Source organism: Lepidochelys kempii, chromosome 3 (assembly GCF_965140265.1).
Source record: "Lepidochelys kempii isolate rLepKem1 chromosome 3, rLepKem1.hap2, whole genome shotgun sequence".
In the NCBI taxonomy this organism is placed as follows: Eukaryota; Metazoa; Chordata; order Testudines; family Cheloniidae; genus Lepidochelys; species Lepidochelys kempii.
The window spans coordinates 125,062,842-125,090,132 of NC_133258.1; the positions used below are offsets into that span (position 1 = coordinate 125,062,842).

General features: G+C 40.2%; 1 protein-coding gene across 6 annotated transcripts in view; it reads right to left on the reverse strand.

Annotated features, from left to right (window-relative positions):
* PDE10A (phosphodiesterase 10A) overlaps positions 1 to 27,291 on the reverse strand; it is a 574,288-nt gene that overhangs the window by 146,086 nt on the left and 400,911 nt on the right. For all 6 annotated transcript variants that reach the window (XM_073337886.1, XM_073337884.1, XM_073337888.1 and 3 more), the window contains one exon: positions 23,473 to 23,601. In XM_073337886.1, the coding sequence (XP_073193987.1) occupies positions 23,473 to 23,601 (129 nt within the window). The remainder of the gene's footprint in view (positions 1 to 23,472; positions 23,602 to 27,291) is intronic.

Genomic DNA, 27,291 nt, shown 5'->3' on the forward strand with positions numbered 1-27,291 from the left:
ATTTATTCACAATGGACATTGATACAGCTGTCATGGGTGAATGCTCACAAGCTAAGCTTTCTGAGGAAATGTGGTAACAAGGACATTGCTGGAAAACACTTAAGTCATTGTAGTATAAATCTTTTATCTGACTGGAGGACACATAAGAGTTTCCTACAAAGACATGCCTATGACAACTTACTAATGTTTGTCCAGCTATAAGTTTAACAAGAGGAATAGGCAACAGGGAAAAAACATAGACGGTTCCTAATGTGTCTACAAGCTTTTGTTGCCTAGGCCAGTGGCTGTCAACTTTTCCAGACCAGGTTGACAGCCACTGGCCTAGGCAACAAAAGCTTGCACACTGCACTCATAAAGATACTGCTCTGCTGTGAAATTGCAAAGTCTATGCCCAAATAATGGCATCTGGCCTTACAGCTGGCATTAGCGCCAACCATACATCTACACTGGATAGCAGTGGAATTCACCAACAACAAATATATAAGCAACAGTAAATGGAGCTCACAACAAATGTGCATTTAGGAGCTAAACAGATTAACAGAAGCACCTGTTCATGATTATTGATTATTTGATTGTTGATTATTTGAAGCAATGAGTTGAGTGGTGGATGGAATGAAAGAGCTGGGAATGAGATGGCATATTCATGTCTTTTACTAGAGAGCTGCAAATTAAGATGCATTCATAAAACATGCTACTGTAGGTAACAAAGTAGTTTAATGCAGTCTAATTTGCATTTAATTGTCAGCATTTATTTCAATTTTTACAGCATAAAGAAGCGCACAGGATAATTTGACGTTTATGTAATTTTACCTCTTCAAAGCATTAGAACTACTGATGGTCAGTAGAATCATAGAATATCAGGGTTGGAAGGGACCTCAGGAGGTCATCTAGTCCAACCCCCTGCTCAAAGCAGGACCAATCCCCAACTAAATCATCCCAGTAGGATAATAAGGTGAATTTCAATTACTCACAAGATACAAAGGCTCTGAAATATTTTTTCAACAGCAGATGAACAGAGACTGGGCAGACAGACTAAATCTAGCCAAGCACACAGTATAGAATAATTAAATTCTTATAATCATCTATCTAACAACACTGCTAGAAATGATAGCTATAAAACGGATAGCCCTGATTCATCTAATACTAATTCCTCTGTTACAAACTATTTTAAAATTGATACACTTTGTATGTGCTTCATAGTCCTCTGTCTTAGACAACCTGAATGTTTATGAAAAGCCTGAGTATAAAAGATAAATTTACCTTAGTTGGCACTCTTTATTAAACGTCAGTCAGAGATGGAGAGAGATGTGGATACTTGCCTCTTCCCATAGAGAGACAAACACATCAATTTGTGGAGCATAATATATATATTACCATTAGCATATCTCCATGGAAAGAAACGAGTTTATGTTCAACTTCAGGTGTTCTATGTTTCCGGGGAGATAAGTAAATGGCAATATTTACTGCATGACTCACCAACATATTTTTAATACCATATATGCAATATATAGAACACATGATCTGGATCTTTGTGCATTTATTTTTCAATATTTGTAGCCAATATGTAAATGACAAAATAAATGCAGTGTTAATTCATAGAGTAATGAAGTATAAGGCCAGAATAGACCACTGTGATCCTCTAGTTCAATATTCAACATTTTTCCATTTGTGGATCCCAAAAATTTTTTGAATGGAGGTTGGGACGCTTTTGGAAATCTTAGACACAGTCTGCGGACCCCGAGGAGTCACAGAAAACAGGTTGAAAGCCACTGTTCTATGGTAACAACAACATTTCACAAACCTCTTAGATCAGAGGTTTTCAAACTGCGGGGCAAGTCCCTCTGGGGGGGCATGAAGGAATTTTCAGGGAGGGGGTCTGGAAATGCCAGGCAGTTTGGGCCAGCAATGCCGGGGGGGGGGGGCGCTCAGGGAGGAAGCCCCACCTCCAACCCGATTTACCTCAGCAGGACACCCCATGTGTGGATTAGTGTCAACATTGCTACACTGATTTCCGCTGCCAGCAGCCTCTGCCCCAAGAAACTGTCGCACACGCCTTCTCCCATCCTGAAAACCTGAGCGGGGAGGGGCAGGTATTGTGTCTATTTTTGTCTAGGCAGGGAGGCGCAAGCAAAAATTGTAACTCAAAGAGGGGGCTCAGCTCAAAAAGTTTGAAAACTGCTGCCATAGACATAGCCTGCAGACCCCGAGGGGACTGAGGACCACAGGTTGAAAACCACTGATCCAGACTGACATCTTGCATAAAACAGGTCACAGGGCTTCCCTGAACTAAGTTCCTGTTAGATTTAAAGCATATCTTTTTTAAAAAAATCTGATCTTGATTTTAAAATTGCCAGTGATGAAAATCCACCACAATCCTTGATATGTTGTTTTAATGGTTAACTACCCTCACTGCTAAAAATTTCCAACTTATTTCCAGTCTGAATTTCTCTAGCTTCAACTTCCAGGCTTTGGATCCTGTTACATCTTTGTCTGTTAGATTGAAACCCTTCTATTATCAAATTTCCATTCCCTGTGTAAGTATTCATCAGGGTGGATAAAAATCAATGATTTAAAAAAAAATCTGATTTTGTTTAATTTAAATTGGATTTTTTTGATAAAATGCTTTTTGAGGAAAAAACCTATCTAAAGTTAGTTTTAATTAAGATACATTATAGCTCAAAGATATCTCATCATGGAATAGGGATTATAAATCCTAATTCTATAGTATGAGACAATACACCAGATCGTCTACATAACGTGAATTCGGATATAACGCAGTCACGGCCATGGATCTCAAACTTAAGTACTGTACAGTACAATTTTTTTGAGTATAGACGTGATAAATCGACCGCTGAGTGCTCTCCTGTCACCTCTAGCATTCCACCAGAATGAGGGGCACAAGCGCAGTCGACGGAAGAATGTCAGCTATTCACGTAGCTGAAGTTGCGTATCTTAGATCAACCCAGCATGGTAGTGTAGACAAGCCCTAAGACGATTTCTGTAGGTCTAGAACGCCATACAAATGTAATGTAATAAAAATGTACAAGTACAGTATTTATCTTTAGAAAGATGTCAAAAATGTCAGGCAAAAGGAAGGCTTAATCGGTGCAGCAGAAATTGGATGCTATCGAACGACTTAGGAATGGCGAAACCCAGACAATGATTAGCTGCAATATTGGCATTAACGAGTCCACCATTCGTGGATGGCTAAAGAATGCTGACAAGCTCAGAACTTACATTCATAACCTGGATGAAGAGCATGGCCTTCAAAGAAAATGAGTCTGTTTAGCGAATGATGCTGATCTTGATTTTGCGGTTTACACATGGTTTGTGCAAGAACAGCTGAAAGGCATTCTGATTTCTGGTCCACTTGTAGCCATGCAAGCGGAAAAATTCGACTGGGAACTTAATGGCGAATTCAGCAATTTCAAGGCGAGTTCGGGTTGGCTATAGCGATTTCAGAAAAGACACAGAATCTCTCAGATTGCAGTTTCGGGAGAAAAACGCTCTGCTGATGCCGACGCCACGCAATCATACCCTGCGAAGCTGAGGGAAATTTTACAGGCAAAGGGTTACTTAGAGGAACAGGTTTACAATGCAGACGAAACAGGAATTTATTATAAAATGTTGCCTGATAAAACCCTGGCTGTCAGAACAGATGAACATAAGAAAGAAGGACATAAACAGGCAAAAGATCATCTTACTTTATCGTTTTGTGTGCGTGCAACAGGCAAGAATAAATTAAAACCACTGTGCATTGGAAAGTCTCGCATGCCTCGGTGCTTTCATCACGTAAATGTGAATTGCCAGCTGTTTTCATATTCCAAACTCCAAAAATTCCTGGATGATAAGAGAGATTTTTGAACAATGATTCTTCACTGAATTTGTCCCTTCTGTGCGAAAGCATTTGAGGGCAAAACACTTAGAAGAAAAAGCCGCTCTTTTGCGAGACAACTGTCCAGCGCATCCTCCGGCCGAAAGACTCAGAAACCGTGATGGTATAATACGGGTTGAATAATTACCTAAAAACACGACTTCCAAAATCCAGCCACTTGATCAAGGTGTTATCACCATTTTTAAGCAGCACTATCGACAGAACTTGGTATGACAAATGATAGAAAGCGAATTGTCTGTCACCGATTTCTAAATAAGTTGATTATAAAAGACTTCTTTTACATTGGCGGCGATTCCTGGAATTCATTACACGCTGAAACAATAAACTGCTGTTGGATGGTGGGACTGAGAGAGTCGTTTGGCCACCCGCTCCTGAAAGAAAATGAAGAAAGTAGATCACAATCTGACGAGAAATTTGACTTCGAGGGATTTACAGAGGAGGAAGTTGGAAGTGGATGCAGGAGCTGTGGATGCAGGAGCTGTGCCAGCAACTGTCCAGGCTCAGGGTAACTGTTCTGCCACAAAATATCGAGTCCTGGATAAGAGGTGATGATGAAGCAGAAGAATTTTGTCCCGTTGCTGAAAGTCTAATGGATGACCAAATTCTTCAGGCAGTACGACCAAACAACATTCCAGAAGCTGAAGAATTGGCCTTCACCGTGGAAGAAGAGGAGGAAGATGAAGTGGACGTCGTTCCAACATCAACTGCGACCGTAGCTGGCTTAGAGACTGCTTTGAGATGGTTTGAGTCGCAAGACGTTGAGCCTATAAAAATTATGCAGCTACGTAGTCTTTTGCAGTTTGCTAAGCGGAAGCAGACAGCAGCAAGAAGCAAAAGCAACTCACCGACTTTTTAAAGAAAAACTAGACTAGTTTATTGTAATGTCTACTTTAAATCTCTAATAAAGCAACACTTTTTCTCGTTTATTGTTTCCTTCAAGTAGGAGTTTATTTTCTAGGGTTTTCTATACTTTATGGATGTGACATTTACTGTATACAGTAATTTCATTTTAACGTGGTCCCCGCTATAACACAGTACTTGGCATGGATCCCAAATCTCACGTTCTAGCGAGGGTCCAGTGTATATTCATGTAACGTTGAAGAAAAGTTTTGTAAATGATTTCCAATAGTTCATGGATTAGGGACCTTATCTTATGGGGTTCCAAGGGCTTCTGAATAGATTATTTAGGTTAATCTTTCTATCTACCCAATAGGACTCAGTGCTCGGTCTAGAAGATACCATCAGAGATGCTTAGTTTTGCAGTTCTCAAATTGTGGATTTGTATCTCCAGAGATAACATGCTTATGAACAGCAAAAATGTTTAAAATAAATAATATATTGAGGTGAAAAATAACTGACCTCAACCCTATTGACACTCTGCAAATCTGTGTACACAGAGTCAATCCCTTATCTCTCTCTAAAAGTGCAAAGTTTCAAAAAGTTCAATGAATAGAAGATTGCTGGGGACAGAATAGATCCAGACAAGGAGAAGAACTCTGGAGATAAATGTGAGAAGGCAGGGACAGGCAGTAGAAACAAAAGTGAAACTGTTTGAGCAGCATATTCCCGAAGTCTTGAAGTCTTTCTGAGTGTAGCCTTCATTGATTTGAGATCTACCATACTATTCTCTCACTAGAAAAGGAAAACCTATAATGGCAGCAGGCCGTAAAAGAGACCCACTTTGGGAATAAGAAAAGGAGTACTTGTGGCACCTTAGAGACTAACCAATTTCTCTGTGTATATATAAAGTCTGCTGCAGTTTCCACGGTATGCATCCGATGAAGTGAGCTGTAGCTCACGAAAGCTTATGCTCAAATAAATTGGTTAGTCTCTAAGGTGCCACAAGTACTCCTTTTCTTTTTGCGAATACAGACTAACACGGCTGTTACTCTGAAACTTTGGGAATAAGAACCATTCAAGAAATATATGTTTGCTGCTGCTGTTTTAAAGAAAGTCACACCAGCGAACTGGTGGAAGCCACTTAAGCACTTGGATTCAGAGACTGTTGAAGTGATAATCTCACTTTTAACAGCAGTAGCTTCTTCTCCCGGTGTAGAAAGAATATTTTCTTCCTTTGGACTAATTGATTCCAAATTGAGAAATCGTTTGGGACCTGAAAAAGCAGGAAAGCTTGTTTTTCTTTACCAGATTATGAACAAATTGGAAAATGAAGGTGAAGATGACTGAGTTAGCTGCAGAAGCCAATGTTCTAAGTATTTCATGTTGACCTGGCTGACATAGTCGTTTTAATTTTTGTGGGTTTTTTTAATTTCATTTAACTATTTTAGTTAAAAACTATTATAACAAAAACAAACCTGATTTTAAAAAACTTGAATGTTTAACTAAATTCAAAAATTCATGTCCTTGTTTTGTTAAAATATTATGTGTTTGCTGTTGAAGAAAAAAATCCAGAATACCTAACGTTGTTGTTTTAGTTTAATAAAATAGTTTAAATGTCTGGAGATGTTCTCCTCCTAATACAGCATGGCAAGAAAATCCTCCAAATAATAATTAACCTGTTGAATTGGAGATAGTTCACCTCCCAATGACTTCATAAATATCTGCTTCAATTACCTTTGGTAAATGAAATAACCAAACCATCATGCATTTTCTGATATAGCTGTGATACTAGTCTGAAAAGTTTTCAAAATAAATCACTTTAAAAATGTATAGTGAGTACCTTCTAAAAATGAAACCTCCATCTATCTCTGAGTTGTGAAGAATATGTATTAAAGTTATAACAACCAACAAGAATGCACTTTTATGTAGAAATCCATGATTAAATCAAGTCTTCCTGACTAGTGATTTAAATCAATTTGATTTAAATGAAATCCACCCTGGTTTCACAGACTGTGATCACGTCATCTCTTAACCTTCTTTTTGATAAACTAAACAGATTGAGTTCCTTTCACTACAAGGCATGTTTTCAAATCCTTTAAACATTCTTGAGGTCTCTTCCAGTTTATAAACATCCTTCCTCAATTGTGGGCACTAGAAATGGACACAGTATTCCAATAGTGGCTGCTGTAGTGTGAATAGAAAGTACAGTACAAAGGTACAGTACAAAGGTAATATAACCAATTGTACTCCTGCTCCATATTCCCTTGTTTATACATCACAGGACCACCTTACCCTTTTGGCCACAGCATTTCACTGGGAGCTCATGTTCAGCTGATTATCTACCATAAGCCTAAGTCTTTTTCAGAGTAATTTCTCCCTAGAAAAGAGTCCTCCATCCTTTACGTATGGCCTACATTCTTTGTTCCTAGATCTATAACTACACTGGTCATACCGAAACACATACTGTTTGCTGGCATCCAGTTCATCAAGCAGTCGAGACTGTTCTGTATCAGTGACCTGTCCTTTTCATTTTTTACCACTCCCACAATCTTTGTGTCATTTGCAAACTTTATCATTAATGATTTTATGTTTTCTTCCAGGTCACTAATTAAAACATCAAATAGTATAGAGCCAGGAACCAATGCCTGTGGGACTCCATTAGAAGCACACTTGCTTGATGATGATTCTCCATTTACAATTACAATTTAAGACCTGTGTTGTTTGCACTGATGTTGTAGCTATGTTGGTCCCAGGATATGAGAGACACAAGGTGGGTGAGAGAACCTTTTATTGGACCAACTTCTGTTGGTGAGAGAGAGAGAAGCTTTCGAGTTTCACAGCTCTTTTTCAGGTCAAGAAGAGCTCTCTGAAGGTCAAAAGCTTGTCTCTTTCACCAACAGAATTTGGTCTATTAAACTATTTTACCTCATCAATCTTGCCTCTCTCAGTTTAAGACCTATCAGTTAGCCAGTTTTTAATGAATTTACTGTGTGCCATGTTGAATGTGCCATATCTTTCTAGTTTCTTAGTCAAAATATTATTCAGGACCAAGTCAAATGCCTTACAGAAGTTTATTATGTGAACACTTTTACCTTTATCAAGCAAACTTGTAATCTCATCAAAAAAGATATCATGTTAGTCTGACAGAATCTATTTTTCATAAACCCATGTTGGTTGGCATTAATTATATCACCCTCCATTAATTCTTTATTAATCAAGTCCTATATCAGCTGTCACATTATTTTGCCCAGAATCAATGCCAGGTTGACAGGCCTATAATTACCACCACCCTAGGCTTGTGATTATGCATTATCATACAGTCTTCAGTTACATGATCACATACTATTTTTTCTCATGACATCTGCCTCATTCAGTGCATTGGACGCACAGTGATCATTGTATGGGTAGCTATTCAATATATTGTTTTACCCTCATCATTTAATATGTGGTCCTAGGCTTTATTTACTGGACACCATCCAAATCCTGCATTGCATACAGAATTATTAATTTCTTTGTGGACTCTTCTGCAGTGTTCCTCACCACAGCATCCAAGATCGTCAAAAATATTAACAAATTTATCTTCAAAACATACCTCCAAAGTGTGGAAATGATATTATTATCCCATTTTACACATGGGGAGCTAAGGCACAGAGGAATGAAAGCTAAATCTGTCAAGTATCCAGTAGTCTGGAGTGCCCAGTGTGCAATCCCTATGGCCTGATCTTTCAGAGTATTTAGTATTGTATAGCACCTTTATATGTTCAGAGCAGTGGTCCCAAGTTGCAGCTGAGTGAGTCCTCAGCACTTCTGCAACTCTGACTCCAAAAGTTTCAAATTGCACAACCAGAAAATGAGAAACACAATTAGTGGCCACTTGTGAAAAGTTTGGCTTGGGAAATGCAGGGACAGAATCCAACTCCCCAGGGCAACATTCAACTCCCATGAGACCATCTTTTCTCTTCCTGCAGTCCCCTGCCTTAGTCACTACACAATTTCCAACTGCTGCAACAAATGAAGCAGTGGTCCTATAGATCAGTGGTTCTCAAAGCCGGTCCGCCGCTTGTTCAGGGAAAGCCCCTGGCGGGCCGGACTAGTTTGTTTACCTGCCGCATCTGCAGGTTCAGCCAATCACGGCTCCCACTGGCTGCAGTTCGCCGCTCCAGGCCAGTGGGGGCTGTGGGAAGTGGTGTAGGACAAGGGACATGATGGCCACCCTTTATAGTTAACAGTTCCTCCACTATGCAACCCTGATTCATCCCCTGATAGAAGCATACAAAGGCATAAGAGGATTCAGTGATTGATAGCTGAAGTTAGATAAAGTCAGACTAATTTTTAACAGCAATAGTCATTTACCATAGGAATAATTTACCGAGTGATATTGTGAAGTCTCCATCATTAAAAGTCTCTAAATAAAGAGCAAGCGTCTTCATATAAGATATGTTCTAGCTCAGGGGTTCCCAAACTGTGGTACATGTACTACTGGTGAGATCTGAACTTCATGTTCCATCCATTTACTTCATAACATTTTTTTAAGGTGATACATGAACCAGTGAAGTTTGGAAGCCTCTCCTCTAGCTCAACCAGAAGTTAAGGGCTTGATGCAGGAAACACTTTGTACGGTTTTATGGCGTCAGTTATGCAAGAGGTCAAACTAGATGGTCTTAAAAGGAACCAACTTCCTCACCTTAATACTTATAATGGGGAAGGGAAGGAATGGAGATACATAAGGAAATAAGGAAGAGGATTAAGGGAAGGAGAGGAATGAAGGATGAATTATGAATTATTATTATTATGAAAAATGAATTATTTCTCTCTCATAATGTCACATTGGCATGTGTGACACTGCTTGGGGGCATCTGAAATGCTATTGAGTCAGTTACATAGTTACATAGTTCAGTATCCTCACCAGCCAACTTTATTATTTCCAACTAGAAGGAAGCCATTTTATAAAGCAGGGTATGCTCACAACTTTTTTTCTAATCCTACCAATCTTCATGGTACCTTACATTTAAGAGAAGACTCCCCAGATACTTCTGAAAATTATAAATGGTAGTAGGCTTGAGTGATAAACTGTAAAGCTCACAGTTACTATCCCAGTGCCAGTATTGTAAGTGGAACACTGCCCAAACAATTCACATATTCACTGTTCATTTTTGGCAAGTATTCCTGCTTGTTGGTATATCCTGGGAACGTAAGCACAGCAAGGCTGCATCAGGATGAAACGGCATGCTTACAGCATCAGTGAAGCATGAATACAGCCTAAATATAAAACATGGAGGTTATTAACATGCTGCCATGTCATTTCCTTTTGCACAGTCTGATGAGGTATCAGAATTGCAGTGAGTTATGAAATGTTGCTACTAGAGTAATACCCCCACTTTTTGAATATATTTACTGCTCTTTCATATACACGGTTTGGAAGTACTTCATTAACCTGCTGAACAAACTAGTATTAGCAACTGGATGGTTTGAAGCTGTAGAGCTCCCAAAATAGGCAAACCCTCCATAGGCTCCTTCCTCCTATTTTTACAGGCTGATAGCAAACTGCCAGATTTTTAGCACCACACATACACTGATACAAGAACATTCCTGCTAAGCAGAAACATTTGGCAGTTAGCTACCTTTCACACGTTAAAAGTCTGTGGACAAATTGCAAATGACACATCTCTATATTGCACCGTTTAGTAAAAAGTTCTTCCAAATAAAACCTTTAAAAACATAGGCTGTACAAAAACCCAGAAAGTAAATGAAGGGAAAACAAAATCATACCTTACTTACTCTAAAACCATACACGTTTGTTGTACTCTTTTTATTAACATGCCCACAACACAGCAGAAAAACAATTCCCTTTTCATACCATACCCACAAATACTGAGAAATTACCTACTTCCTATTGGTAAGAACCCATCAATTACTCTCAAAGACTCGCTTGCGTAGGAAGGGAGATTGGGGTGAAAGGAAGAGATTAATGTAATAGAAGTCAGTGTAGTGTACTCTAAAGTTGAACATTATAATGTGAGGTATTGCAAAAGAAACAATTCCCATTCTATTTTGGACCATGGAAGAATTGTTTTTCATGATTCAGCACTGGACAGATTTGCTTTTAATATAAGCCTAAAGGACTAGTGGACAAATTGTCTCTTTTGTGCAGAAGACAACCTCAGGGTTTGGGAATGATGGAGTCTTTTGGTGCAGGTTCCAAAGTTTTATAACAATTAAAACACAAAAACTGTCAACATCACATGTCAAAATATTCAAAGTAAATATCCTTCAATAGACCTATGAGTCTATGACTCTAAATCAAACTCCAAGTTCTCAAGCAACATTCTTCTTTCTTTGCCTATCTGTAAATTTCTATTATCACTGAAGGAAATATTTTTCTGTCAGTTTGTATGTGTATGGAGAAATTGATGTTTACTGACATTTACCATTAAAAATCTAATCCTTTCAAGTCTAGGTGTAATGTAGCTGAGTCTGGATGGCATAGTTGCCCCTCCTTCTGGGAGATTACCTCTGGAAGAAGAGGTACATATATATTGGCAGATGAATGGACAGATTCACTGGGGCTGAATATCAGAACTGATTATCATGGCTGAATACTGTCTGAGCTTCCAGATGTCCCTTGGTACCAGCGGGATAGGTAGGTTGATGAATATTATTCCTGGAGCCCAGGGGATCAGAAAGGCATTTGACAGAGATCTTGGGATCTGGCACCCTCTGGAGCGGAACATGTGGCATTTTGTGTTCTCATTCTTTGCAAATAGGTTTATAATTAGGTGATCTCACTTGTCATATGTCCTGCATGACGGTGTCTTTGACCATTCATGGTCATTTGCAAAATGTTTGCTGCGGTGGTCTTCCAGGATATTCTGCAGCCTGGCTGCAGAAACAGAATTAAAGGCACAACTGTAAAATATGCGAAAAAAAGATAGTACAAATAGTAAGAGGCCATTATGGCTCTTTCAGAAGCTCCTTAATTACCTCAAAATCAAAAAGGAATCCTACAGAAAGTGGAAATATGGACAAATTGATAAGGAAGACTACAAAAGAACAGCACAAGCACATAGGGACAAAATCAGAAAGGCGAAGGCACAAAATGAGTTACACCTAGCAAGGAACATAAAAGGTAATAATAGATTCTTTAAACGCAGAAGGAGCAAGAGAAAGATGAAGGAAAGCATAGGTCCTCTATTTAGCAGTGAAGGAGAGCTAGTACCTGATGATATCAAGAAGGCGGAGGTGTTTAATGCCTATGTTGCTTCAGTCTTCATTAAAAAGCTTATTGGTGACCAGATACTCAACACAATATTTACCAAAATGGGGAAGGAACACAAGCCAGAATAGGGAAAGAGTAGGTTAAAGAATATTTAGATAAGTTAGATGTATTAAAGTAGGCAGGACCTGATGAAAGTCATCCTAGGGCAGCATTTCTCAAATGCGGCCACCATGGCCGCATGCAGCCAGCCAACAGGGGCTTTTCTTGCAGCAACAGGCTTCTGGGTGGTGACTGGGGCGGGGGAAAGAAGTGGCTCCTCCCCTGGGGCTGCCAGGAGAGGTTGGGCCCTGCCCACCTCTGGAGCCACAAATGCCAGAGGAGCAGGAAGCCGGTATGAATTCCCCACCTTCCTGGGGGCAGTAGCGGGCGGACTTCCGGCTTCAGCCCTGGGGTGGCAGGCTCTGGGCATGTGGCAGTGGGTTCAGGTGCCGACCCCAGGCTCACAACCCCAAACATTGCCCCAGCCCGTGCTGCCTTCCCCAGTCCCCCGTCAATTCCCCCATTGCCCCTGCTGCCTCCCTATCCATCTCCCCATTTGGACTTAATTGTACCCTGGTTTGCTGGGGATGAGTAAGTCTGCTGTGAAAAGTGATATTCGTATATTTGTTAATATCACTTTTCAGTACCTCTCAGCTAGCTAGCAGACTTCTAGCTAGCAAGTCTAAAAAATAAAGAAACCAAAAAGCAAAAGAAACAACAACGAAGACAAGAACATGCAAAGCACCTTATATGTGTTTCTATTCCGTTTAGGTTCAGTAACGAATAGAGACAACCATACATTATTTTTATTATTGAGTCTGCAAACAAAAACCGACATAAATAAATTACAATGATTTGGACATGTACATGTGCATATTTATTTTTTTCCCTAAAATTAAGTAAGTATTTTAGGAAATATTGTCAGAGTTGCTGGCTGCACTCTGAGGCCACAAAAGAATTTGTTGTGAGAATCCCTATCCTAGGGTTCTTAAGGTAATAGCTGAAGCAATCTTAGAACCATTAACAATTATCTTCAAGAACTAATGGGGTATAAACTCATGGGTATAAGTAAAGAGCCAGAGGACTGGAGAAGGGCAAACAAAGTTCCTATCTTTAAAAAGGGAAACTAAGAGGACCTGGAGAATTACAGGCCAGTCAGCCTAACTTTGATGCCCAGAAAGGTACTGGAACAAATTATTAAACAATTATTTTGTAAGCCCCAGAGGATAATACGATTATAAGAAATAGCCAATGATGAATTTTTCAAGAATAAATCATGCCAAACCAACCTAATTTCATGCTCTGACAGGGTTACTGGCTTAGTGGATAGGTGGGAAGAAGTAGATGTGAGATATCTTGATTTTTGTATCTTTGACACAGCCCCATACGATATTCTCATAAGCAAACTAGGGAAATGGGGTCAAGGTGAAATTACTAGAAGATGAGTATGCAACTGGTTGAAAGGCCATACTCAAAAGAATAGTTATCAGTGGTTTGCTGTCAAACTGGCAGTGGATATCTAGTGGGATCCCATAGAGATCAGTCCTGGGGCTGATACTATTCAATGTTTTCATTAATGACTTCGAAAATGGAGTGAAGAGTTTGCTTATGAAATCTGAAGATAACACCAAGATGGGAGGGGTTGCAAACACTTTAGAGCACAGGATTAGAATTCAAAATGACTTTGAAAAATTCGAAAATTGGTCTGTTAAGAATAGGGCTGTGGCTTTCTCCTCTAAGCAGGTGCTTAGACATCCAAAGATCTCAATGTTGCTCAAGAATATTTAAATGAGCACAGAGCCTCATCGATCTTAATATTAAATAAAGTGACAGCCTTCAAATAGAACACCTTCTATTGTTGTCTGTACCTCCGTAGGCATGCCAGAAAACTGTAACCTTCAGGATCTCCTGTTAAGAGATGGCCATGGAAACTCAGAGACAAGAGACTTAAATTCTTCCCTGCTGTGATGATATTTGTCTATGAATTTAGAAGCATTGTCCCAATTCAAATAATCCTATTTTGAAGTCGCTTCTAACCCTATCTGTGACACTCTGTACCTCAAAGCAGCACCCTGGAACCCTCATATTCCCCACTGTGATATGATTATGACAGGTTTTGTACAAAGTGTGCCTTGTGAGGGATCATTTGCTGAACATTACCATCCAGTTGAATTATGTGTGTTAGCATTGTATCTGAAGTTATGAAGTTTTGCTATGTGTGTGTTACTGAAATATGTTGAAACAACGAGGAGAAGTGGGTTTTAGCCCACAAAAGCTTATCCCCAAATAAATTTGTTAGTCTCTAAGGTGCCACAAGGACTCCTCGTTGTTTTTGCTGATACAGACTAATACAGCCACTACCCTGAAACCTGAAATATGTTGAGAGTCTGAGAGATAGCCACAGCTGGCCTTTCAGTGGCACAAAGGAGAAACTAACACCCTCAAGAAAGATTTACATTCGGCAATGTGTTGCTGGCCCATTAAGGAGAATCCGCTCACTCAGTAAGCCGCTCCTAAAGCACTTAGACAATGGGAATTGCTTAACTCAGTAGGAGACATAGAACATGTGATCCCTAACTCCATGTTTAAGACAGTATCTTTCCATGCTCATGGATTGGGGAGCGGAGGGTAATAAATTGGAGTCTGTGATATCAGCCCAGGGCCTCTCTCCTCCCCCTCCTGCTCTGAAAGCAACAAGAACATTCAGTAGAAAAGACTTTGCACTGAAGAGACAAGTCCCAGCTGAGCACAGAATTAAGCCTGTGTATTAAGAACTGTGAATTGCTTACAACACCTAGTAGGGTGAGAAACTGCTTGATTCAAATCTTGCTTAATCTGAAAAGATGTAGAATTTAGACTGCAATTTTATTTTTATTTCGTATGTAACCAACTTTGGCCTCTATGCCTACAACTTATAACTAAGGCTAAGATTTTGTCTCAGTTATTTTTACTAAAAGTCATGGACAAGTCATGGGCAATAACTAAATATTCACGGAAGCCCGTGACCTGTCCCTGACTTTTATTTAAAAAAACTATGACAAAATGGGGAGGGAGGAGGTTCCAGCACCCACTGCTTCTGGGCTCTAGAGTTCCCCCCACCCACGGTGGCTGAGAGTGCAGGGTTTCCCCTGCTGCTGGCAGCAGCTTAGAGTTGTGGGGTCTGCCCGTGGGAGCTGGGAGCTGCAGGGACCGCCCCCCAACCCGTGCTGGCTGGGGGCTGCAAGGTTAATTATGGACACCTGAGTGCAAATAAGCGAAGTCTATGACTTTTAAAAACCTCTTCAGAGGAGGGATGAGAAACAGGCAGCAGAAGGGTTGTGTGCAGAAAAGGGGAAAGGTTCTTCTAGATAAACAGGTGTTTTTTTCTATAAGGGAAACCTTGTGTTTATTTCTGTTTGGGGATGAGGCCTTGGTTCCCAGAATGGGTTAGTAAGGGTGGCTGACAATTGGTAGCCAGCATAAGAAGAGGCAGTACTCCAGTGGGAGTTAGGACGGGGGGAGGAGGAGTGGTTTACAAAACAAAACAAAAAACCTCTTGGGCTAACCCTAGGGCCTACCCTGTAAATGCTGAAAATAAACCAATGCTAAGAATTAAACCTCCAGAGTCAGACTGATTTACTCCAGACAGACCAGCCACCCACCAATGCCAGAAGGAGAAATGCTGAGCCCTGATGTGTTGAAAGAGGTGCACTGTCACAGCACCCAATAGGACTAAGGCTGGGGGGAGCTGTCAGGGGTAGGGAACCAAGGCGAATGCTCATGTTTGGAACCACTAGGTCTAGGGAAATAACACTTTGTCCTAGATTCCCCATCACAGCTATAGGGATCAAATAACTGGGACCTTTGAGAGCAGATTGGTGATGTTTCCCTGATGTGCTCAAAGGCTGAAGAGGAGAATGAGTATTCTTTTTCGAGATGTGAAGCTACCTTCACTGGGTCCCAGGCAAAATTATAGTGTCAGATCTGGCCTGCTCCAAGGAAGCACTCAATCCCATAATGGTAGAGGTGCCCAGTCCCAGGAGTGATACTCTCACAACACAGGAGAGTAGTGGTGATTTAAGTAGAGATGACACACTAAGGCGAATCAGCACCATAAAGGCTTTCAGAACTAGGAATAGCAGTACCGAGGGCAGGTGAAGAGAGGCTGTCGGTCTGGAGCGGTGGGCACTGAGAGTTTCTGTGCTGACAAATCAACATTGGATAAGACATGAAACTCATTCTGAGGCATTACCAAGCCGTGGTGCCTGACGGGGTACAAGAGGAACCCATCTTGGGTCTTGAGCTACCCTTTAAAGAGGCAACATGAGGAGATTTCTGCCTTTTCTTGCCAGGATCTGGTGATGGTGACCTAGATCTATGCCCCTTGCAGGAGTAGTGCTTCTTCTTTCCTCTGACCTCAGCTGTTTTACCAGTAATGGAAGACATCTTCCTAGAGACATAAGCCCTAGAACTATGAACCAAGCCTGACCTCTCCGAAGCACTTCATGAAGAGGGTTGGCCACGTGTGAGGAAGAATGTAGAGGAAGAATGTATAGCCCTCTCTAACAAAAAGAGATTCTTGTGAGCCTCTCTTGCCTTCTGCCTTCTCTTAGAGAACAATCTACAGAAGGCACATTTATCAGGAGTGTGTCCCTCTCCAAGGCACAATGTGGCACCCTGTATGCCCATAATTCAGCAGCAGCATCACATCAGAAGATGGGCAGCTTTTAAATCCAGGAGACTTCTGCTCAACAAGAAGAGCAGGAGCTGGTACTGGGAAAGTCTCATAAGAAGAAGTATGAAAGAGCAAGAGCGAGAGATTTTGTGCATGTGTGTGTTTTGTTTTTTTACCAGAGAAGACTGCAAACTACTACTTACATAATTAACCCTAACAGCTATTTAAAAACTATTTACAAGACAAAAGTTAGCCACACAGTGAGTGAGAGAGATGGACACCGCTAGGATTCTGACTCACAGCCACTGGTGGTAAAAAGGAAATAAGGGGCAGATGAGGTAGCCCCATACTTTATATCCTCACTTTAGGGTCATTAGGACTCCTAAGGTGCAAGATGCCACTGCTGGTCAAATGAATCTGAACTCAAGTGCATGGGATGTACATGCACGCAGAATGGAAAGCACATCTCAAAGAAGAGAAAGAATTAAAAGATGAAAAATTAAAGCTCCTATTTTGCAGAGCACAGACCAAATTGTGGAGACTCTCTGAAATAACAGTATCCATAATTATGTTTCTAATTTATTATTAGTCTGATTATTGAAATTCTCTGGTGTGTGTTTCAATGAAACTGATATTGTCCTTAATGTAAACACACACAACAGTAGCTTCTGTACCTGCAAGGTCCCTGACGAAGCCAGGTTTGGAGAACATGCATTCTGCTGTGTCAAAGGGAAGTGTGTTTTAGTATGCTCTGTTAAAGTTCTTAGCAGATGCTCACGGAGCATAGTTATAGATTATTTTTAAAAAATCAATTACTTTATTCACAGTCTTTCAAGCTTCAAGAAGACTAGTAACATCTTAGATAATTTCTGAGCTACTAGTCTGGGGCAAAAGAAAAGCATGGCAATAATTTTCTTTAAAAATAATCCCCCTGCCCCCTTTTATCTTGCCATTGTAACTCAAACAACTATAAGGATGTTGCTTACCCTTCACCCTGCCCCTCCCAAAAAAACAACTTTAGCCAGAGACCATGCATGGAGTGTTTCTGCCCAAAAGTTCAATTTTTTCAGAAAATTAAGAGCATGTAAACCAAAGAGTTATTCACTCAAATTGTTTTGCAAGCTTAACGATAGCACTTACTGTCAAGTGAATGCTATAATATACAAAAATGTAATTGCAAGCTGAATTTGTGTGGAATGGATCTGTTATTTTAATTGCCTTCTTATGTAGATTATTATTGAATACACCAGTTACATCACGGAATGCCACCATCTGTCCACACACTGACTTTACAGCTCTTCATGCTTACTTTGAGAGAGACTAGTTAACTTTTCTGCCTAATTTTCTTGGAATTATATATATAAGCACATACCAGAATGTTGCAAAATTTCAATTTTAGAGACAAATCCAGGTTTAGGAAAGAAGAGATAAAACTCAGCCAATGTCTAGAAGGCACCACTGGATGTCCTTCACATGCACTTAAAAATGAAATGGAACTGCAGATTATGTTACAAATCATATTTATAAGTATGTGACTCACAGATGTGAAAGATCCTAATGTAACCAAAGCAGGAAGAGTCAATGCTTCAATTTTTCTACTTTGTGATATATTACAGTGGTTCTTAACCTTTCTGTACAGCTAGCCTGCACATTCCTAAAATTGTTCCTCAACAATAAATGTTAGCGTGTCTTCTTTCTGTTTGTCTTAGTTCTAGGATAATTTGTTCTCTTCATATTACTCTTATTTTGTGTTCCTCTCATTTGTTTGCATGCCTCAGAATTGTCTGTCATTTTGTTGTGTCTCTGTTCAATATTTTGTTCTGAGTCGTTACTAGATAGATCATTTGCTATGATAAGTGAAATTCTAAGGTCTTTCTTCTCTTTTCCTGAATCATTGTATTCAGTCTTTTGTGTATGTGTTTTTCATATGCATTTTTCCATTCTCTTTTGGTGTCTTCTGTTTTCTTCTTTTTAGTGCCAAGGGTAGAAAGGGAAATGTTAGAATGTTGTGAAGGCCTAAACCATAATGGGGTTCAAGAAAGAATTAGGTAAGTTCATGGTGAATAGGTCCATCAATGGCTATTAGACAAGATGGTCAGGGATACAACCCAATGCTCTGGGTGTCCCCAGCCTCTGACTGCCAGAAGCTAGGTGTGGGTGACAAAGGCTGGATCACTCAATGATTGCCTGTTCTGTTCTTTCTTCTGAAGCATCTGACACTGTCAGAAGATAGGATACTGGTCTAGATGGATCATTGGTCTGACCCAGTATGACCATTCTTATGAGAAGGAAAAACAGTTGGCATGCATTACAATGGTGCAAGTCATATTTTGCACATGTGACTACAGGCTTCCAAGAACAACCTTAATTTCAAAGAACTGAGCTATTTGGAGTAGTTTTAAAATATGAATATCTGCCTGTACAACTCTGCAGAGCCAAGAATATGTACAACCATACCTCCCCAGCATAGAAAAGAGAATTTTCAAAGCCCAATAGTGAGCATTCTTTCAACTCTGAGCTTCATATTACTTACATATGGAAGGCAATCACTTATTTCTGAACTCCTTTTCCATTGTGCTCAACAGCATTTGCTTACTATAGGTATTTGGTAAACTTACATAATAGTAAATATGAAACAATCAACACATGTATGAAAAGGCAATCTAGATGTTCAAGTAATCCTCTAAATTTGCATAATTATATTTTTATATAGCTATTGGGCAGAGATGTAAGTATATACAAAATCTGACATGTCCAATTATATCTTCATTTTATTGTTGTCAAGATACACTAAGATTTCACTCATTCCAAAATTTCATACTTATCAAGCTCTATGCAACTCATTCAGAGTTTACATTTGCAGCTGAACATCAGAAGAAAAACACACAGTAGTGACTACTTCTCATTATAATAGCATCCATAGGATGTATTCAATGTTAGTTTCTTAAAAGATTATGACTTTTTGCCATTACAGCTAATATATAGCATATGTGGCTTTCTTTCAGAAATAAAGATTTCTTTTGGCTTATGTTTATCTAAAACATTTTCCTTTGCAAAGTCCAAAATGGAATAGCTGAAATATTTTTGTATGTACAATGGTCCATTTACGGCAATTGCTTCCAAAGCTTTGTCAGGATCCTACTCATAATAAAATATCCTGAAGATTAAATTAACAAATATGTATAATTAATAACATTTCTCCCATTATTTATTAATTGTGGTTTCCTCATCTGTAGACTGGGGAGTGCAATACTTTCCTATCTTCCAAGAAGGTTGTGATCATTAATGAATGTTTGTATAAAGTTTTGAAAATATAAAAAGTGTTATATAACTGCAAATAGCATTTGCATACTGCAACTGTCATTAGCATTAGCAACTGTCTAATCACACAATAATTTGAAGGAAATGATTTCTCTTCTCCTTGGTTACAGTTGTTCAGATGTCACCTGACCAGAACGAAGGTTGCTGAGAGGCACATTTATTTGCCTGATTTTGTAAATAGCTTCAGCATTTTTCCATCTAATTTTTGCGAAGTCCTGAAATGGCAATATAATGCCACCCAGGCAAATCTGCACCCCTCCCCACAAACAGTTTGAAAATACACTCATGAATATACCTAAAATCCGGATTTGGACATTCAATAAATATGCAAAAACATGCTTCCTTATTGGGTCAATGGAAATCACAATTATTGTTTCTGAAACTTTTAACTTTATCTCCTTCAAAATGTTACTTATAAAATTTTTTGTTAGATTCAAGAAAAACTTGGCTCAAAATCAGAGACTTCTAGCTATCGCTCACAAAAATATAAAGAAAATCTGTAACAATCTATACATTGACTTCACGTTTCAAGGAAAACCAAGGTTTATTGACCCTAGAGTTGTCAACTGTCTAATCACACAAAACCAAACAGCCTTGCCCCGCCCCTTCCCCAAGGCCTTGGCCCTGCCCTGCCCCTTCTCACTCCATCCTCCTTCCCTCCGTTGTTGCTTGCTCTTCCCTGCCCCGGCAGGGCATTGGGTTTTGGGAGGGGGTGGGGCTGGGGGTGGGCCCAGGGTTTCAGAGTGTGGGAGGGGACTTGGGCTGAGCCTGGGACAAGAGGTTAGGGTGCAAGAGGGGGTGCGGGCTCTGGGAGGGAGTTTGGGTACATAAAGGGGCTCAGGGCTGGGACAAGGGCTTGGAGTGCAGGAGGAGATGAGGGGTAAGGGCTGTGGGAGGGAGTTTGGGTGTAGGTGGGGGCTCAGGGCTGAGGCCGGAAGTTGGGGTGCAGGAGGTGATGCGGGGTGTGGGCTCCAGCTGGGCGGTGCTTACCTCAGGCAACTCCCAGAAGCTACCGGCATGTCCCTGCAGCTCCTAGGCCAGGCGGCTCCGCGCACTACCAATGCCTGCAGGCACTGCCCATGTAGCTCCCACTGGCCATGGTTCCCGGCCACTGGGAGTTGTGGAGCCAGTGCTCAGGGCGGGGCAGTGTGTGGAGCCTCCCTGATTGCCTCTGTGCCTCGGGGCCGCAAGGACATGCCAGCCGCTTCCGGGAACCGCACGGAGGCAGCCCTCCCTGCTGTGCCACCGACCGGATTTTTGGCCTATTAAAATCTCCCAGATTGCTTTCAATAGCAACTGGGAGACTGAGGCCAATTCCAGGAGACTCCTGGCCAATCTGGGAGGGTTGGCAACCCTAACTGACCCTCAAGGTCAATATTTACCTTGTCTTTGTTAACTGGTTGGCTCAATACAACTTGAAGCTTACTTCCACAGAAGTCACCATTATTAGAACGTTTTAATGTCACACCCAAGTGTGTGAACAAGCACCATAAGATAATGGCAGCAGAGAAATTCTAAGCAAACCAAAATAACTTCTACTTAAAACTGTCATGTTCTCTGAACTGAAACACTATCTGAAACTTTCTGCCACATTTAAGCACTCATATTCTTAACTCACACCATAACCTACATTTCACACGGAATATCACTCCCTGTACATATCCTGACCTGTTGTAGAAAATCACCCTTTGCACAGGGTGGAAAGACACTATTGTAATCTAAAATAAGGATTTTCCTAGTAGCACCAAAGTATTTACTAATTTGTAAGAAGTCTGACTCAAATGAGTCCATTAGTAGTTACTAGGCTATTCTGCACCCCACCCCACAAAGCTCTCCATACAGACATAGTATACACTTATGGTTCTATTGGGTATCACAGTTCCCATGAGTAACAGTCAAAATAAAAAAAACCCTAACTTTTAGCTCCATACTTGACACACAAACTTGATACAGAAAAATGCTGTTGTGTATGTGTAGATAAATTATAAATATAAACACTCTGTTGTGTATCCATTAAAGTTGCACTATACCTATACCTAAAACAAAACCACAAAAGTAAATGAAAGAACAACTAAGGAACCTAATAGTACGTACCCACCACTCCTTTTCCTAAACACAGGCATCTCACCATTAGAACAATCATCATACACCAAAGAAAATACACTGCATCTTAACTCTGCACACATAATAAGGCCATCCATGCAGTACTACCTTTCACAAACTCCTTAGCACCATTACCACAAACAGACCAGATTCACCCACCACTATCCTTTCTGCATTGTTATAGAAAATCATATTGACTCGTATATGGGAAAGTGGCAATATTCCATATATTTAAAATGGGGAATATCATTCAAACTAGTATTTTAAAAAAACAAAACACAACAAAAACTATTTATTGCTGCATATACGGAGCAAAATCAGGCTTTTTTCCCCAACCTACTATACTGCAACCTCATGTACAATTTGCTACTGTGATCCAGAACTTTACTAGAATTCATTCCTTCCAAGTGTCTCCTTTGCATTGACTCTCTGACGTCTGGATGATGTTTTTCCCCCGATGAATTTATTCACATTTTTCCAGAAAAAATATAATTGTTATTGCCTGTCAATATTTTTTCCTGGTAATTTTTATTTCTCTTCATTCCTCAGTGTTTGCAATAATTTTATTTAATTTCATCTGCAGACCTAGGTTCCAGTGTTGCAAACTACTGAACAAGCAAGGACCTTTCATCTCACAGCTCCACTAAATTCAAAAGGGTTCCAAGTATCCATTCACGTACAACAGCTTGTAGGACTGAGGCATTAGTTAACAAGTTGGCTATCAACAAGTCCAGATCATTAAAAGGAGAAGAGCTCTATGTAGCTGTAAGTCTGTCTCTTTCACAATAGAAATTGATCCAAGAAAAGATATTACCTCACTCACCTTGTCTCTCTGTTAAGTATAAATTAAGCCTAATACTGATCCTGCAGCAGCGCAAGAACCTCCCCATAATTCAATACATTGCTTTTTATAATTACCCTTTGCTTACAATCCATGTGTCACTGCTCATATCCAAACCCATTTTAATTCATGTTGCATGTAGGAATTTGCGAGGTAACGTACCAACTATTTTACTGAAGGCTACATATTATGTGTTGCAGAACCTCCTTTCAGTATTTTAGCAATTTTAGAGGTAAGAAACAAAATTATGTTTTCAATAAACTTGCACCGATGTAATGTTTGTAATGATTAATGGTTGGCCCAAATGTTCATATTTATTCATTTTCAGTTACAATTATTGGACTAAACTTCTACAAAGGAATACCAGTACATTCAACCAGAAATAGCTAACGGCTAGAAACATAAGGAATTCCTAGCCTTTTTTTTTTTTTAACTTTATTAAAAATTTTGCAACCTTGACATGTAAGCTACAAAATACAAGTTTTAAAGAATGAAGCCGGTTTATAAAACCAATCTCCAACCTGTTTAACATTAATGTTTAATCACAATTAATAAGATTTTACCTTCCTGTCTGTTGTTTTTTCTCTTCAGCCATTTTTCCACTGTCTCAGCACTTACACTTTCTGACACAAATTCATCCAGTACCTGGGGGTGAAGAGAAAGATAGGCCTTCACTTTTTCATCTGTCAAACCTGCAAAAGAGAATATTAACTGATTACATTTTTAATCACATTATTCCTTATAGAAATGCTTAGAGACCCCAATCTGGATCAGGGCTCCCAATTGTGCTAAGGGCTGTAAAAATACACATGTACACATGGTTCCTGACCTGAAGCTAAGGTTGCCAACTTTCTACTCACACAAACCCGAACACCTTTGCCCTGCCCCTCCTCCGAGGCCCCACCCATATCCTGCCCCTTCTCTGAGGCCACACCCCCTGCTCACTCCATCCCCCTTCCCTCTGTCGCTCGCTCTCTCCACCCTCACTGACTCGCTCATTTTCACTTGGAGGGTATCAGGAGCGCAGGCTCTGGGTAGCACTTACCTCAAGCAGCTCTGGAAGCAGCCAGCACGTCCCCCTCCAGCTCCTATGCAGAGCAGCGGAGGTGCAGCCAGGCAGCTCTGTGCGCTGCCCCATCAGCAGGCACCGTCCCCACAGTTCCTGGCCAATGGGAGCTGTGGGGGCGGTGCTTGGGGCGGGGGCAGCATGCGGAGCCCCCTTACTATTCCTACACATAGGAGCCAGAGGGGGGACATGCCAGTTGCTTCCCCAGAGCCACATGGCATGGAGGCTAGCAGGGAGCCTGCCAGCCCCGCTGCACAGAGTCACCTACCGGACAGTCAACAGCCCGGTCAGCGGTACTGACCAGAGTCTCCAGGATCCTTTTTTGAAAGAGTATTCCAGGCAAAAACCAGACATTTGGTCACCCTACCTGAAGCGTTTACAATCTAAGACAGGAAATGACATGCAAAGAGTGGGAAAAGGGGATATGGATCCATTCATGGAATATATTTCCACTATAAGGAGATGCATGGAAGAACACACAAAGGCTGTTACAGGGTTGTGGGAGAAAAGTATAGGCAGGAAATCAAGGCTGGAATCGCCGGTGCAGTGATAGGAGACATGTAGGCAGGTTTGAATGAAAATGGGGAGACAGTGGAGCAATTTCAGGGGCAGCACGATCTAAGAATGAGGATTTTAGCAGATGCATTTTGTTAGATTGGAGAGAGGGGATGTGAGAGGAGGAAACTGCAGTAGGTGGGGTGTAAAGGCCTAAATGGGGATTTTTTGAAGCAAGGACAGAGATTTTAGAGACGTTACAGAGGAACAACCAGCAACCTTTGGACACGGCCAGAGGGGATAGGGTGAAGAAGAGTGAGGAGTCAAAGATCACCATTGGGTTACAAGCCTGAATGACACGATGGCTGGTGACAGTGTCATCAGAAACACAGAAAGCGAAAGTAGGGGTGGTTTTGAATGACAAATCAAGAGTTCAGTTTTGGCCAGGCTGAACGTAAGCTAACAGTGAGACATTCAGGACGATATAATTGGAGAGAGAGGCTGAGATGTGGGGTTGGATGCAGGAAGGTAGCCGGGGTAAACATGTCTCATATACAGTGCCAAACTCAGTTTCATCACTTAAACAGCAACAAGAGCAATAACTACAATAACATGTAACATCAAAATTAGGTGGGAACTTAAAAAGGAAAAAAGTTGCAGATATAGCTTCAGAAGCAGAAGCAATATTCAAATCAAGAAGCAACCATTATTTTAGAAATTCCGTTATCATGCTAAGATTACACTTAAGGGTATATTTCTTTACAATATCTAACAACAGGAAACCAGTGATACGTATTTTAGAAAATGCAGGACAACCAAAAGGCCAAATCAGAAATTCTATGATATGGGAAATTCCTGATATCACAAACCTACTGTACCATTCAAAAGTCCACTTAATGTAACTACTCACTTCAGGGGTGTGCAAGTGAAATGAAGCTAAAATTTTTCAAGGGAGAATAGGAAACAACTCTAACTGCCTTGAGAGAGATACATGTTTTCGCAAACAGAAGGTATACTGAATGCAGAAGTGTTAATTAGTTCTGCTGGGGACTGAAGTAACAATTGCAGTAACTCCTTAACTACCTCTTCTCCTCCAGAGTTGTGTGTACATAAACATATTGTCAGTGAAGCTGTGAATTAACGACAGAGTTAGCACAAGTAATGAAAAAGCAGATCAGCATTAGACAAACCTGAAACTCTCCCCAAACCGTGTTAAGTTTGTTTTGAGAATTCCGACACAATACCGAAACATTGATGCTTCTTTTCATATTTCTTGCTTAGTACAGTGTTAGAATACACTGAAAAACCCCTTCAGCCACTGAGATTATAAATTGTAATAATATTCTATAGTAATTTTAAAAATATTATAGCTAGTGTCTTTCAGAATGAAAATATTTGACAAGTAATATCAAAATACAAAAACAAACACAGCACTGACATAATTTTGTACTATCCAGATTCATTAACACTGAATGTTGGAGCTGCAACACTAGATCAGCCACACCAGACCACTAGTACCAAACTGACCACAGATCATACCATTAGTACCAAATTAGTGAAGAATCTCAGTCCACCTAATCCGGGTACATTGCCTCCAGCAGCAATCAGTACTTGATGCAGCAGATAATAGTTTCAAAATACCAACTGACCATGCTTGCACAATTTAAGTTAGACCACATAGCAGGGTGCTTGATTTTCGTTTGGGACAAGCAGTTGGAACTCTCATTTAAGTCAATGAGAGCAGCAGCTGCACAGCTACTCTGAAATTCAGGTTACTTCTTTGGATGCCTAACCTTAGGCAACCATATTTTAAATGTGTACCATAATGCATCGACCACAATCCAGACGTGCATGCTCTGTACGGATTAAAAACTCTCAGCCGATGTAGATCATCATCTACATCCTGAAGAATTAGATTTGGTTACCTATATATAATTTTTGTAACCGGCTGCACAAAGAAATACACAATAATATTTTGGTATCTAAAATACTGGTATTCTTATGGGACAATATGTTTTAATAGGATAATATGTTTACAGTAATGATGTATAACAAACATTTTGGAGATTCAGTTCAGTTAAGCATCAGAAAGTTGTTTAACTTAGCCAAAGCTCTCCGGTCTAAAAATATGGCTGATAACTCATTAGTACAGAAATGCCTGCTATGTTCCAGGTTCTATGCAGATTGCAAGGACAGAAAAAATAGCATTTTTTAGCACTCCTGCTTCTGGCCAAAACTAGGAATCGGGAGGCATGTAAAGCATAAAAAAAAATTTACTCCTACAAGGTTTGGTTTGAATTTTAAATGAAAGTTCATGTCTCCTCTCATTTATCTGAACTAGTCAGCTAATTCTTAAATTTACATTGAAACATAATGTTAAAAAATTATGAATTATGGCCCAATCTTGTAAATCATTACTTAACTTGAGATACTGCGGAAATTGCAGATTCCCCAATATTCAGTTTCCACCACAGGTCTGATAGTGGGAGCCTCCGCTCTCAGCCCCACGCGGCTGACAGCAGAAAATCGCAGAAAAGGAATAATGGACTTTAGTACCGCAAATAATAAGGACCATTATTACTGGTCTGCAATTTTCCATGGCTTGCCCGCAACCCAGCCACACTTTTTTTTGACAATCACCCTGCAATTCAAGTAGGACCTTACTTGTGAGCATAGTCCTTATTCCTTGCCTTCCAAGGAAAGGAACGTGTGCTTTAAACTTTTATAGGATCAAGTCCCATATTAACACTTGCCATCATTCAGTAGAATGTCCACAGGAACTAAGAGCTTACATCTACATTCCATACATTTAACTATAACT